The sequence below is a fragment of the Leucopleurus acutus genome (assembly GCF_964270905.1).
Source record: "Leucopleurus acutus genome assembly, chromosome: 12".
Lineage (NCBI taxonomy): Eukaryota > Metazoa > Chordata > Mammalia > Artiodactyla > Delphinidae > Leucopleurus > Leucopleurus acutus.
Genome location: NC_139154.1, coordinates 6,722,619 through 6,738,292, shown reverse-complemented (window position 1 = coordinate 6,738,292; position 15,674 = coordinate 6,722,619). Strand labels below are relative to the sequence as shown.

At 40.7% G+C, this 15,674-nt stretch overlaps 1 protein-coding gene across 3 annotated transcripts in view; it reads right to left on the bottom strand.

Annotated features, from left to right (window-relative positions):
- Nucleotides 1-15,674, bottom strand: part of CTNNA2 (catenin alpha 2) — a gene marked incomplete at its 5' end in the record, with an annotated part of 1,047,388 nt that overhangs the window by 823,535 nt on the left and 208,179 nt on the right. For all 3 annotated transcript variants that reach the window (XM_082851289.1, XM_082851290.1, XM_082851291.1), the window contains one exon: nt 6,000-6,166. In XM_082851289.1, coding sequence (XP_082707415.1) covers nt 6,000-6,166 — 167 coding nt within the window. The remainder of the gene's footprint in view (nt 1-5,999; nt 6,167-15,674) is intronic.

Genomic DNA, 15,674 nt, shown 5'->3' with positions numbered 1-15,674 from the left:
ATCTTGGCCCTGGTTTGGGGTGGGCTCCTCCTAGCGTGCTCTATCTCAGTCCTGGGGGGAGTGGCTGCTCCTTCCATCTGCCATTCCTAGATTCCCTAGAGTTCTCTTTACGTCTTCCTAGACAATTCCTTGTTCCTCTAACCTATTAGAGCTAATAATTCTTTATAGTAAGCTTTCCCTGCTCGAATTACTGTGTAGTATTGCTCTCACTCCTGGACAGGATGACACCTCCCCCACTCTTTGGATGGGGCCAACCTCTTTCCAATCACCCTCAACACTTAGCCCCCAGCTTCAGGCTCGGGCTTGTGACTCCAGCCTGTTCAATTTGTGGTTGAACAATTAGTTCAGGAAAAGGCAAATCTCATTCAGTTCACTGAGCCCCAGTTCTAACACCTCCCTCTCCCAACCACATCACCCTTCTTCACATTATCCCAAATCACCAAACAATACAATTTGGTTGAACTGATCCCATCCTTGGCTTGGCGGGTGATGAGGGAGAAGAACAGTGCTGACCAAACTAAGAAATCAGCACATCCTATGTCCCCTCTAAATAATTAACTCAGAGATGTATACCTGATTTAGAGGCCAAAATGACTAACAAAATTATAAAACTTTTGTTTGAGCTGCCTGGGAAGAGAATTTCCTTTTTTGCCAACTATAATCTAGAAGCATGTAATCTTGAGAATATTTTGCAGCTACCTTGAGATTTTGAGAAAAGAGTCTACAGAGAAGAGTGTCCTTAGTGAGGAAAATGAGATAGAAACCTGGTCCTTGTCACATGTTTGTACCTTGATCAAGCTTTGCCTGAAGCTACCTGCCTCTGGACTTTTAGTTTGGTGAGTCAATATATTCCCTTTTGGAAAGGCCAACTTGAGTTGGGTTTCTGTTATTTAAAATGGAAAACATCCTAATTATTATGTTTTCCTTCCAGGTGAGACCATAGCAATATGTACAATTTTCACAACATGTGCTTCACTCTTTCTTAATGTCTCCCCCACCTATAAAGTCATGAAGGCAGGAGCTGAGTCTTATTTACCTTTGAAGTCATATATCTTGGCACAATGTCTTATACATAGTAGGCATCCAATAAGTATCTCTTGAAAGGATAACTGAATAAATAAGTAAATTCCAAATAAATCAGCTGAAGTTAATGCCATGACAGCTCTGATGAAAAACATGTGCTAAGAACCTGGGCAGTAACTTCTACCTTTATAATCAGAGACAAGGATATTTTATACCTTGATTATGTGCAGCAGAAATTAACAAAATATTGTAAATCAACTATACTTCAATAATTTTTTTTTTTTTAAAGAGCCACATCAGAGTGGCAGGACAAAACAGTAGACTGCTGAGAAATAATGTTACTGGGGACTCACTAAGACCATTCAATGCTAATGTCACAAAAATCACAAGCAATATTAAACTCACCCACCAACAATGGGGCAGCAGCATTAGATTTGTCCCCTGGTAGCCTCGAAGATAATCTGAATTTCCTGAGAAGTTGACTGAATGGTTGTGTTTTCTCATTTTGCTATTGACTTTCTAGAGAGAAATTCTGAGATAATCGGGAACATCATTATTCCAGGACTCAGACTGAGTACAGAAAAAAGTGATTGTTTCCTCTGACACACACATGGCTAGGTGAGTTTGTGTGTAATGACATCACCAACGCTAAGAATTGGACAATATACTCTGATTGCATTCACTCAGGGTTTAGGGAAAATAAATATCGTTCTTCTTGATCACTGATTGAAATGCAGGAGTCCTTTCAAAGCGTGAAGTGTCACAACTCCATCTCCACCGATAATGTCAACTGATTGCAGGATACACCAGGTGTCTGTAGGGAATCACTCACCAGCAACTTCAACAATACAAGTGATTATAATTCAGTAGTTTTTAATGATGTCTGATGTGCAAATGATTCCTTTAGCTTCGCTCAGGAACATCAAATTCCCACTTTGGCGATAACTCGGCTTTGAACTATATGTCACTCGCTGTTCCATCACTATCCTCCCGAATTCAAAATAACTACAGTAGCAAAAACCTTCATCAGTCATACGAATGCTTAATATATTCAAAAGAGAGCTCAACATTAAAACACACACAAATGCGAAATAGAGCAAGTAGCTTAACTTGAGCAGCTAGAATATCTACGTGTTATATGAAAAGAGGGACTCCTTAGCAGGCATATAAACTTAAGTGTGCAGTAATTTTAAGGTAGCAGAATGCAAAAACCTACACACTGCCAAATCATACAACCTCTGCAGAATTCCCAGTTCTTTACTCATTTTCAGAGGGTGAATGAGTTTTGCTCAGGATTACTCAATTTGCCAACAATTACCTAGAGGGTGCAGGGCGGAAAATGAAGACGGGCATTTTAGGAGAATAAATTGACTCTCCTTCATCTGCTCAGTGAATTATTGATGGAAAGACATGAAAATAAGTTTCTGATAAGAAGGCAGTTCCCTCCATATTCCTGTAAGTTACTCAGAAATGAGAAAAATCAATATCTGGAAAGAACGGCAATAGAGTTTGGGCATATGGCCTGAAAGATGAAAAGTAAAATATTATCTGAAGTGCTTAAAGGCAAAATACCTTGGCAGTGGTTAACACGGCAGGAAGCTACAGGACTCCTTATATTGTGTTAATCAATGTCCCGACCCCAAATCCAGTCACTGCTTTATTATCATTAGAAAGCGCCTGCCACTCTTTTTCTCATCTATGTTCTATGAACCATTTGGTAAAGAAACTCATTTTTATTTGGAAGAAGTCTTGATAAAAGTATAGATGATAATTTCTAACCTGTTCCATCAGAATACATGAAGATATTTCCTTCATCTTGATTTAAAAACAAGTAAGTAGATGCTGGCAGACAACACTTGTTTATGAGAGGATGTGCTTCTATAGAAAAGAATACAAATGCCAAGCAGAATTATATACCATGTTCACTTGCAAAGAATTGTTGACACATTGTCTTTTTTAGGGGATTGGAACAATAGTCCCATCTTAGGAAACCCTGATTGACCTGAACCCAAGTAGGACACACCCCACCTGAGTAATTCAGCGCTAGCACCAGAAGCTGCAGTTCCCCATTTGTTCCACAAGAGGGCACCATTCCGCCACCGCTGTTCCCTGCAGAGGCTGCGCTTTCAGTAGAACAAATGTGTTTTTCAGTCTACAATCATTTTTAATTTTACTACTGACAGTCTGACAGGACTACTTAATATTGCTGGGTTGACCTTTCCATATTTTGTGCTAAATCTTTTTTTTTTTTTAAACTTCTCTTAATCTGCTGTGTCGGGAAGAGGATATAATTGACTCCACATGAAGACAGGCTGCAGTGTGATGTTATCAGCCGACAGCACTGGTCAAAACAGGTGGGTAGAGGCAGGATTGCAGGCAGCAACTGGTGCCGTACATCACACTACAGGCCCCGATTGCACGAGCACCCTCCACGTGTGGACCATTCGGGGAGAATATTTAGCCTTCATCAATCCTCAAGAGGGGCTTGAAATGGCCTTCCACAGCACAGATAACATACAAGACGTAAAGTTAATTTCCTTAGGTTCAGTCCTATTCTCCTGGTAAAGGAAGACTGTCCATCTGGGGAAAGATCTTTCTTAAAATGTTGCCTTTGAAGACTAAGCAGGCTGGAAGAGAAAGGTAACAAAACTTTTTCTCCAACACACTTGAGAACAAAGTCATCTGTAGCCTAAAAGAAGCACATAATTCAGGCGGGGCTGCAGAAATAACAGCCAGCACTGCAGTTCCAGGATCTGACAATGGTGACATAGCCGCCACTTACCAAACACTTACTTTGCACCGGACTCCGTGATTCCTTCATAAGGAATTCCCCCAGTTTAAACCTCCCCACAACTCTGAGGGCTGCACCATCACTAGCCCCCTACTAACAGATGGGGTGTGAGACCTAAGGAAGTTTCATTTATTATTATTATTATTTTAAATTTATTTATTTATTTTTGGCTGTGTTGGGTCTTCGTATCTGTGTGAGGGCTTTCTCCAGTTGCGGCGAGCGGGGGCCACTCTTCATCGCAGGGCATGGGCTTCTCACTGTCGCGGCCGCTCGTTGCGGAGCACAGACTCCAGACGCGCAGGCTCAGTAGCTGTGGCTCGTTGGCCCAGTTGCTCCGCAGCATGTGGGATCCTCCCAGACCAGGGCTTGAACCCGTGTCCCCTGCATTGGCAGGCAGACTCTCAACCACTGTGCCACCAGGGAAGCCCTATTATTTTTTTACACATATATTTTATTGAAGTATAGTTGATTTACAATTTTGCATTAATTACTGCTGTACAGCAAAAGTGACTCAGTTGTACGTATGTATAGATTCTCTTTTTTAAGGCTCTTTTCCATTCTGGTTCATCATAGGTTATTGAATCTAGTTCTCTGTGCTCGACAGGAGGACCTTGTTGTTTATCCATTCTCTGGATAATAGCTTCCATCTGCTAACCCCAGCCTCCCATCCCATTCCTCCCCTGCCCCCCCCCCCTTTGGCTACCACCCCTCTGTTCTCTATGCTGTGGAGGCTTTATGTGGTGGGTTAGTACAGGCTGGCAAGTGGACCCCAAACCAAGACTAGATGTAGGCTGTCTTACTCCAGTGGCCATAAGGTTATTCATAAAGTGACACTGCCCCTCAGTAGCCTGTGAAATAGGTAGCCTATCCTCATACTGCTCACCTCATCCAACTTACAAGAGCCTTCCCGGGTTTCTGAGGCCTATTCTCTGAGAAAAGTCTGAGAGAAAAATTCCCAAGCAGGTTCTGCTTTGTGTCCCCTGGTTCCTCAGGAACCTGAACAGAAACCATGAAGAGCTAAACCTGCTTTGTGGTTTATGACCATGCAACTCAGGCTGGGGATGTTGGAATTTGAGGCCTTTCATAATACTGCAGAGTTTATACAAAATTTTGGAAATCTTGGCTCCTTTATTGGGGCCAGCTCAGCTAAGACCCTGCCCAAGATTTTTTGACAGAGAACACTTGTGATTTTGGAAAATTCTTAATGAACCTCCATATTGGACATATCTGATATGAAAGGTGAGGTAAGAGTAGGTTGCCATTATTCATTTCCTATCTCACCTGCCCCCTCATTGTTCATTTCATGGAAAAAGAAAATAAGGGCATGGAATAGAGACCCTCTAGGCAGAAGCCACATTCCTAAGCAACTGAGTTACATCATCAAAGGGTGGGTCCACCCCAGCTGCAACTAGATACCAGTGAGCAACTAGAAAAACAGAGAAAGGCCTAGCTGTCAAGGGCTGGGAGGGTTGCACGTGACCCAGGAAAATTTGTGACCAGGGCAAGTCTCCACTTCCATTAAGAAACAAAAGACTTAAAAGGAATCCTGACAAGCAAGGCACATATCATGGAGTTCTAGGAGTTGGTGGGGCACATATGCGCCCAGAGACCCAACCCAGGAATGTTAGATGCCAAGCTTGATGCAACAAGATAGATTCTAGCCATCAGTGTTATGGACAAGGCTTCTTTTTATTGCCAGACTAAGAGAGGTTCAAAGTACGTAATTCTACAAAAGGGCAACGCTGGAGCGGTTAACACAATACAATGCAACGTGGGATCTACATTATGCTGGGCAGAGGTGGTCACATGGCCAGCTACCCAGAAGAGCCGGACTGGCCTAATTACCACAGGGACCAGCGCTGCTCTGAATCTCAAGACAAAGTCCAGGCAGGCACACCACGCACGGCCTCTGCAGCCTGAAAGATGCACTGTTTTGTACGCCAAGAACTAAGGGGAAATCCAAACTCTGTGTTTTGAGAGAAGGAAAACAATTCAAGTGAATCTTCTGTCACTTTGAAAGATGTATTACTGAATATAATTTTAGTAGTAGAGAAATTGGGGGCATACCACTTGGGTGAGTAACCAAGTGATCTGGTGAGCAGCGAAACATCTTTGGTCCAGTTCCGTGCCATGGTCCATGTTGCTACCCACATAAAGCACATTTTGATAAGTTCTACATACGTACAATTCTCAGATGAGATAGAAGTCTCATGACGTCTGCCATGTCCGCCAGGATGAGCAAGCGCGTTACAGCCGATAGCAGAGCCCGGGCAGCTCGCACCATGGTGCCACGCTTCACCGAGGAGCACGGATCATCAGCGAACTCTGAAGAGGCGATGCGCATCGTCTCACCTGGAAGACAGACACGGAGACACACGTGGGTAGACGGCAGGCTCAGAGGCTGGCAGTCGGAAAGATCTGTGGACGGGCCATCACAGCTCTCATTGCAAAACCACTATTACCAGGTGGTACCAGCTCCCTCAGTGCAGCAGAAACTTTCAAGGCAAACGCATAAGTGCACCCAGACAGGTGCTGTAGACAAAACCCAAGTGTAAAATTATGTGTTTAGCATCAATAAGGAATATATTTAATTCAATTTGTCTACGAACTGAGATGAATTTGCCTGACCTTAATCATTCTCACTCTGCAAATCCCTTGGAACCAGTGGTATTCACTAGGCTAGTTGGTTTCTCACAGTTGAAGAATAAAGTTAACTGCTCCAGAGAGGAATGAAACTTAAGACCTTGGCCTCATGAACTCTGTACTCTTAATTGAGCTAATCAGACGATAACAGACTATAGAGTTACCCCAAGTCTGCTCTTTCAATTGTCTGCTAGGAAGCTATTCTCTAATATAGAGAACATTTGTGAGACAATTGAAGCGATTCAACAGATGTTTATTAAGCACATACTCATGTCAGATTCTCTTCCAGGCTCTGGAATTGCAAAGGTGGCTGAGAACGCCCTGGCCCCAAGGAATTCACAATCTAATGAGGACACACGTTGTAAATACATACTTATAATAGTGATTACGTGCCATCATAGACATAGGATTAAGAATGAAGGCAAAGAAGAGGAGGAAGTGATTTACTTATTTAGTGTGAGGCTGGAGGGAAGCTGTCAACGTTGACAGCCTTTGAAAAACTAAAATGTATTCACCAGGAGGACAAAGGTAGGAAGGAAACCCGAGGCAGCAGGAACACCACGAGGCTCCAGAACTTGGAGCAGGGCGCTGAGTATGGGGAAATGCAATCACCTGGAAAGTCACAGCGAGTCAGGGGTGTGGGGAAGAGAGGCACCAGGGCCTGGAACACTGTGGAAGAGACCTGAACTGTGTCCTCAGCAGGGAGGGAAATGACTTAATAGATTTTTATTTTGGCCACATTATATAAAATAAACTGGAAGGGACAAGACTGGTGCAGAGAAAATAGGAAAACACGGTTATAATCTGAGGGAGCAGTAATGAAGACGTGGACCAGGGAAACAGGAACGGGATACAGAGAGGAAGGGAGTATTAATGAGATCTGCATGAGAGAAACAACGGATTTGGGGACTGGTTAGGTGTGGAAACCAGAGACGAGGTGGTGATGATGAATACGGACCCAACACAACGGACAGGTACACATTTGCACCCCAGGAGAGGGAAACAAAGGGAGATCATTCACTACGTGAGATGGGCTCCATGGGGTGGATATCCACCCGGAGAACATAGAACTAGGAACTAGAACTAGGAAAAAGTACAATCAAGCTTCACAGAGCAGAAAACACACAGGGGTACAAATGCTTCAATGAACCAGAAGAGTAGAGTTAATATGACCAATTAATTAAATTAGGGTGACACAAGTCATTCGATATTTATTTATAAAATGATACTTCTCATCTATTCATCAAAACTGAGTTGATTTAAATAAAGTCAATTATATCACTGAAAGACCATGCATCCTATAATTTATCCTAAGATATAAGGGAAAATAAAAAACTCTTCTCATCATTTTACAGGCAGATCAAAATATAATGTAATTCCCTCAGGGTTGTAGTTATTTAAACCCTCACAGTGATCCTTTTTATACTTAAGAAATGTGGGTGTGTAAGGAAATCTATTGTGCTGTTGGACTTTTAAAAGAGGCTACCATCTATGACACAGCCAGCCAGCTTAGTCTTTATGCCTAGGCACAAACAAGTGGCTTAATATATAACAGCAGCATGGCAGAAGTTTAAATATTCACTATCATACTGGTGAATTTTCAAGATGTATCGCTCTAGAGGCCTAAATATACTTTAAGGTAGAGGCTGGCAGTTAGGAGGTACATATTCAATCCCAGTGTTCTACCCTTGCCACAGGCTTGCATAAATCTCTTCTCTGCCCACCCCGTGTCACCCAGAAAAAGACAGCAGCAAATATCTGAGTGGTGGGGAGAAATGTACCTCATTCTCACTCTGTAGAGTGCAGCAAGAAAGAACATTATACACCAAGGTGAATCTAATGAAATATCGAGAGGGTCACCCTAGGTAAAGAATGGACACATTTGTACATGGTATTAATGGGTAAGTCAGATGCTGTTGGAAGGGATCCACTTATTCAAGGAAGGGGGAGATTTATTCTGCATGTGAACCGAGGGAGCTACATGGTTGGTCCCAAATTTTCAGGTTAAATGGTATGAGTCATAGCTCAGGTAAGAATGGACCTTTCAGGCAGGTCAGATTTTCATATAGGAGGTCAGTATAATAGCACTTCAGCCAGGTGCTGACTATTTGGTCAGCAATACTGCTTCAAAGCCAGGGGATGGCAGCACAGAGCAGGATGGAGCTGTCAGGTGGAGCTTGGGGACCACACCAGGCACTCCTGGAAGGCGCTCGGGCGATGTCCGTGAGAAGAGAATGAGACCCAGAGAGAGAGAGAGACAGAGACAGAGAGAGATCCACATTAGCAAATGTGACTCTGCAAAAGGAAATGTCACACTAAATTCTGAGATTATCCTCCAATAAATAAAAGACGATTTAATCCAATTTAAAGTAAAACTAAAAACTCACTTTAAGCAGATACAAATGATTTCATGTTGTTAAAGTTTTTAAAGGAAAGGCACTCTGGAGTCGGCTATAACTTTAATGCGTTTTACATCCCTGTAGTTTTAGGATTACTAAAAGAAAAAGGAAATCCGTATTACAAAATGATAAGAGAGTTTATCAGAATAAAATTAGCTATTTTCCCCAGGAACTGCTTTTTCTATAAGACTAAAATATTTAGCTAAGAAATAGCATGCATGTGTAGGAGCTGGAAGACAGCAATAAAGAGAGGACACCAGAGCTGCCTGTTTCTTTTATACACACTCTTGTATTCAAGCTCATAAACTTGATTACAGACCTAAGCTCAGAGCAGGGTTTCTATGATAAATCCTTTGATCCTCTCGAGCCACTACCACCTGCTGGAAAGAAGAAAAAAACAGCATCTCCAAGTAAGTGACTAAGGGGAAATAATACTAATTAATCTGTATACAGCGCTTCTGTATAAAGGTTTAGTTTGTAAGTATTGTTCTAAAAGTTTTACATATATTAACCCATGGATTAACAGAGAATATACATCTTTAACAAAGACCAAGTGTCACACCTGACTCCTTCCAACCATTATTAAACTGTGAGATCAGCGATTATTCCACTTCTGTGTTTTAGTCCCCTCAACTATAGAATAGAGGTGGAAATAATAACAGCTACTTCGTAGGCTGTCATTAGAGTTAAAGATCAAAGATAACGCATTCAAAGCACCTAGCACAAGGCTTTGCCAGTAATGGGAGCTTACTCATTAGTTACCATTAATACCGCAGCTACCACTATCACTGCAATCCTCTCCAATATGACAAGAATAGTTGGTGAACTCCCAGATAAAGGTTTGGAAGTGCACTTTGTGGCTGACTTCACTGCTTGTGTACACAATAATTAAGAAGCAAGAAAACATCTGCCTGATAAAAACGTATCGCTTTTAGGCAGAATATAACCCACTCCCCCACCAAAAAAAAAAAAATGGTGTTAGTGCTTGGTTTTCAAATTGGTGCTTGTTTTGGTTCTTATGCTACCCTGGAGGAATTGGAACCTTTGCAAGGACTTGATAAATGTAGCAAGAGCCACATTCCATAAAATGGTGATTACTGTCTTGCTTAAATGCAGTAGAAGACCGCAGACTTGGAAACAGTAAACAGCTATGTGCTAAGCGTAAAAGAAAAATGGAGTGCAGAGGATCAGTACTGAATCCGATGTCACTTAATATTTTTATAAAAATAAAGAGAAAAGAAATTGATAAACATGGTAACTTTAAATTTCATTGTGCAGTGGAAGTGTTTCTGAAATAACTGCACTGTATCAAACATATAATTAAACAAAACCTATTGTAAGTTACTTTGTAAAGCAAGTAAGCACCCAATAAATTATCTTTGTTTATAAATCCAAAATTTCAATAACCCTGTATGTGTAAGGCAAGTCTCTCTATAAAAAGCATGCTGTTGACTTTATACTCTTAAGTCAATAAATGTTTCTATTGATTAGTATCTTTATTCTTCTATAACCATGACTACAAATCAAAACCAACTGAAATGTCAGTAGACTGATATATAGTACTTGGTAGTTGAAATGTGATTTCAAAAAATCTTTTAATGTGATGAGGAAAGAAAAACAATGTCATAAGTGGCATCCTGACTGAACAGCAGAGATAATATGATCATCAAAAATGCTATCATCTATGGGGCTTCCCTGGTGGTGCAGTGGTTGGGAGTCCGCCTGCCGATGCAGGGAACGCGGGTTCCTGCCCCGGTCCGGGAGGATCCCATGTGCCACGGAGCAGCTGGGCCCGTGGGCCGTGGCCGCTGGGCCTGTGCGTCCGGAGCCTGTGCTCCGCAACGGGAGAGGCCACAGCAGTGAGAGGCCTGCATACCGCAAAAAAAAAAAAAAAAAAAAAAAAAATACTACCATCTAATTCTGAATGAAAAAGGCAGGCTCACCATCTCAACATGCAAATAGAGAGGATGTTGGCTTCCTCTTGCTAATTAAGACACTGTGTTAAAAAAACAAAAAAAAAAGGGCAGAATAGGAAGGTAGTGGTGAGGTGGGGAGTTAATGTCTAAATTCCAGAATTTAAGTATACGTCAGAGGACATCATGAAGCCTAAATCTTAGCAGATGCAGAACTCAGGTGTGACCTCTGCCTCCTTAGGAAACCATTCCAATTTGAGAGACCTCTAATTGTTAAAATTTTTTCTTCAATTATTTTGGTCTTCCATGTGTTCTTCTGAACCACACATAAAAATCTAGTCCCCTTTTCAAATCGATAAATCTTGAGAGAATATTTTTAGATGTCCTTCAGGAGAAGGAAAATGCCCAAACAAACACACATCAGCCATTGCCTGAGAACTAATGCTGCATCATCCAGATGAAAATGACAACTCACATAGAGAAATGAACAAACAACTCCCCCTAGTTTCCCAAATGTTAAATACCTACTAACTAGTCATTCAAGTTGGGCTGATTAGTTTGCTGATACACAAACTTTTAAGCAAATTTATAGTGTAAACATAAAAGCTGTTGCCAATTAGCTTTGGAGGGAAAAAAATCTGGTTTCTGGCATGTTGTGAAGACAAATGATAAGATAGATAACAATTGATATCAAGTCATTATGACCTATTTCAGGATCTAAATTACTACCTATGTTTGAAAGATATAGAATATGAGCTCATAGGTGGAGTCCAACTCCTTAATTTCAGAGGAAAAAAGCCAAGTATCAAGAACCTTATATGGCTCACTCAAGGTCACACAGCCAACTTAAGGGCAGAGTTCAAACCAGAAGATGGGTCTCTTGACTCTGAGTTTAAATTTGCTGCAATTTCCTACTGAAGTATATTTCTCTGGAAACCTTCTGTTTTTGTATGGCTTCACAAATTCACAACTGACTGTCCCCAAGTTAGTCCACATAACTTAAGCCTTTTTATACCAGTTTGGATGTCTTGATACCATGCTTAGGTGCAAATATATTTGTAAGTTCCTATGGAATCTCATTGTTGTCCTTAGTACAACTAAATAATACTTGCACCATTGATTTCAATCAGCTTAGATATAAATACAAAGAAAAGCAAGTAGGAAGTATAAAGAAAGCACATTATATAATTTGCATCTTAGAGGCTGCAGATGAATAAACTAAACTTGAAATTGTTATACTGTAAAATAACAAGTCAACTTAACTTTTTCTAAAGTAGTCTTTGGCTAAACAAAGCACAGGAACAATTCTTATATTGAGAAACGTTGATTAAGGATAGAAAACTCTACCACACATTTCAAAATTAGAAACAAAAAAAAATGTTCCAAGTAATTGGTATCATGAACATGGTAAATGGTGCTATAAAATTACAGCTTAATTAAGCTATATTTTAAAATATCACATGGAGAAAACTGATTTTCTTCACTAGTTTGAGGGAGAAAAAAACAGAATGATCAGATTCTAGGATTTAAATGGCACAGTCTATGCTTTATTTTCTGAACTGCCATTGATTTCCAAGTCATCACAGAGAAATGGTAGTTTCTTAAATGTGATTATAGCCATGAGTCTTCTTTACTGAACTGACTGGAGGCATCCATGTCACCATCATTCTGGCTCCTATATTAAGAGAGATCACAGAGGGACCACATCTAAATCAACATCAGGATATCAATTGTAATAAAATACAGTTAACAAAAGTATTTTTGTTCGGTGGGAGGATCTGGCAATAGGTAAGGAACAAAATTGATTGAAGATAACTCAAAACCCTAAATTCAAAAAGACAAACTTCCAAAATGTGCTAATCAAAGCTTTCTGCAATTCTGTGATCAATAGCTTGTCATGAGGGTCATGATGGATCTCAGACAGTCTTCTCTCTTTCCAACTCAAAAGTACATTCTTAAAATAAGTGAAGTAAGGTTATAACAAACATCAACCTTGAGAGGAAAACATGTCCCAACAGGGTGACATGCAGTCTTATGGGTGAGGGAAATTTGGAGGGTTAGAGAGTAACGGTCCTGTCTACACTGCCTTGAGTTTGTAGGCTTGACTGTATGATCATATCTACAAATGGGTGCAAAGTATATAAGGAGTTATATATCATTTCATTCATCCTTTTATACATTCAATAAGCATTCATTAAGCACCTGCTATGTGGTAGATACTTGTTAAGTTCTGGATATTCAAGGTGAAGTCACGATTCCTGCCCTCTACTTACTAGCATCGTGATCTTTCTGAATGACCCACTAACAAGGATCATCTGAAGAACATCTGTAGAGAAACACCCACTGATCAGGCATTTGGAAATTCAAGAAAGAGGAAGCTGCATTTTGGGAAGCTGGGACTCATGAGTATGTAGAGGACGCTTAGTCAGCTACAATAATAAGTAAGAGTGGCCAAAAAGTGTGTGTGTGTGTGTATCTATATATCCTATATCTCTATATCTGCATTTGTATCTAGAGAGAGAGATTAAGTTTTTCCTTCTTTATCCCTGCAATGTATAGCTTTTAGCCATGATTCTGAGAGAAGGCAGAGACCAGCCACACACTCCTGACCTCTCTTCTCTTCCAATTCCCTGCTAGATTTCTAAAGAACAAAGAGTGTGGTTGAGAATGTCCCAGACAAATACACCCTTCATTATTAATTAGTTCCTCAGCCCCATATTGAGCAGGTCTGGGTCAATAGAGAGATTTCAGGGCCCCTCTAACTTCTTAACATCAAACCCTAAATAAAAAGTGGGCCTGAGGGGTCTAGGACCCCTTTCCTGTGGACTAATTCAGTTTTCAACTAATATTTCCAAAGGAAACAGACGCCATCTGATCACAATAGTTTCATGAAATTAAAGAGAAGTATAGAAAGAGAGATGAAAGCATGAAGATTACAGAAAGTCAATGAATTGCAACGTTTTCTCTCCTTCCACTGGAAATGAGATCTACTACCACAGTCAAAATAATGTAGGGTATCCAGAATGTCAGGAAACATGACAAAATTACTTTTTTTAATTTGCTAGTTAAAATTTCAAATAATATTATCAATATTTTTCTTAAACCTCCAGAACGTTGTTTCTTATAAAGTACATAAAAACTTAAAGCAAGGATCCAATTGTTATACTGAAAAAAAAAAGTCAAATAAATGTGCTCTTTTCCCTGTATTCCCAGATTTTTTGGATACTGTTTTGATGCAGAGCCATTTTCACATTCACCTGCCAGTCCACGGTCCTTCTGCCTTTGCAGGCTGCTCTCAAGCAAAGGGAGCCCCATTTTGTGCTCCTTAGTGGTTATTTCCTTCAGAGTTAGTGGAAAATGAGTGATAAATGACTTGAAAATTACATTGTATGTACTTGCCAGTGAATGTAGGCGCCCAGTTCCTTGGCAAATAGAGTTCTCACTACAAATTAATAAACTCACATTGGGAATATAATTTAACCTCCTAGGTAGGTCTGCCTACAAGGAGAGAATATTCTGGTCATGGTGACATTAGTATTTCACTCTGTATGACAACATAATAAGGATTAATACACTAACATGGACTATTTTTTTACAGATTTAATTTTATTTGTTTTGGGCTGCATTGGGTCTTTGTTGCTGAGCATGGATTTTCTCTAGTTGTGACGAGCTGGGGCTACTCTTCGTTGCAGTGCGCGGGCTTCTCATTGTGTAGCTTCTCTTGTTGCAGAGCATGGGCTCTAGGCGCGCAGGCTTCAGTAGTTTGTGGCACATGGGCTTAGTTGCTCTGCAGCATGTGGGATCTTCCCAGACCAGGGATCAAACCCCTGTCCCCTGCATTGGCAGGCAGATTGTTATCCACTGTGCCACCAGGGAAGTCCCATAACATGGATTTTTAAAGCAAATACACATGGTTGTTTAATTCTTATTTCACTCACATACTATAAAGATGGAACGACTGACAAGCAATTGCCCTGGGGCACCACTGGGAGATGTCTGATTTGTGGTAAGTATGGGAACTGGTTTTGAACAACGAAGGGGAATTTCATTTTCAGTTCCTACTCTGAACAGCAAGTAGCTTTTCCTACCAAAAAAGAATTTGCAGAAAAAGTTGGGGAAGAAAATGCAGATGTCAAAAAACCCATTGATGTGGAGAACTTATTTAAGAGACACAGAACGGAAGCATGACTGAGCAAACTTGGACTTAACAAGCAAAATTCTAAGCCACTGCCAGATGGTATTCAGGACCATGAAGTACGAAGCAGGCATCCTGGCACATTGGAGAGAGGACAATGGCAGCCGAGGCTGATTCAGTCCAAGCCCACACAGAGGTCACCATCTATTCACACTAACCCAACACTGTTACTTGGATGGAATAAAAAGCCTGTATGAATCCACTGTGCATCCTTTATAAGAGGCCCTATATAGACAAAGGGTAAGCAACCATATTTAATAATCACAGCAGATTGTGGGTTCAGTGATTTTTAACAGACGCATTCGTTACCTTCACACAATTCCAAGCTAAAGAACTTTTTCAGGTATAACTGCATGAGCACGCACACACATAAACGCCCACCAAGTGTGCCCTATTTAAATACTCCAGTCAAGGCTTCGGCACAAAGAGCTGGCAAAACCAGGAAATGCAACCATTTACAGAATTTAGCCTAAAGGCTTCTTCTGCTTCATGTGCTCCACATTATAATTACATTTGAGAAGCCCCAAATCTAATATTTTCAATAATCAACAGGTGCAGCTAGAGATCATGTCCAAAAATGGAAGCATTGCTAAAATCTATTCTGCCCGATTGTGTGGATCTCTTCAATGTTAATTAATGTTGCCTCCTCACTTCTGCTTACCTTTAGCTCATCTCCCTCTTCTCCAGAAACTAAGAACACATGCCTAAAT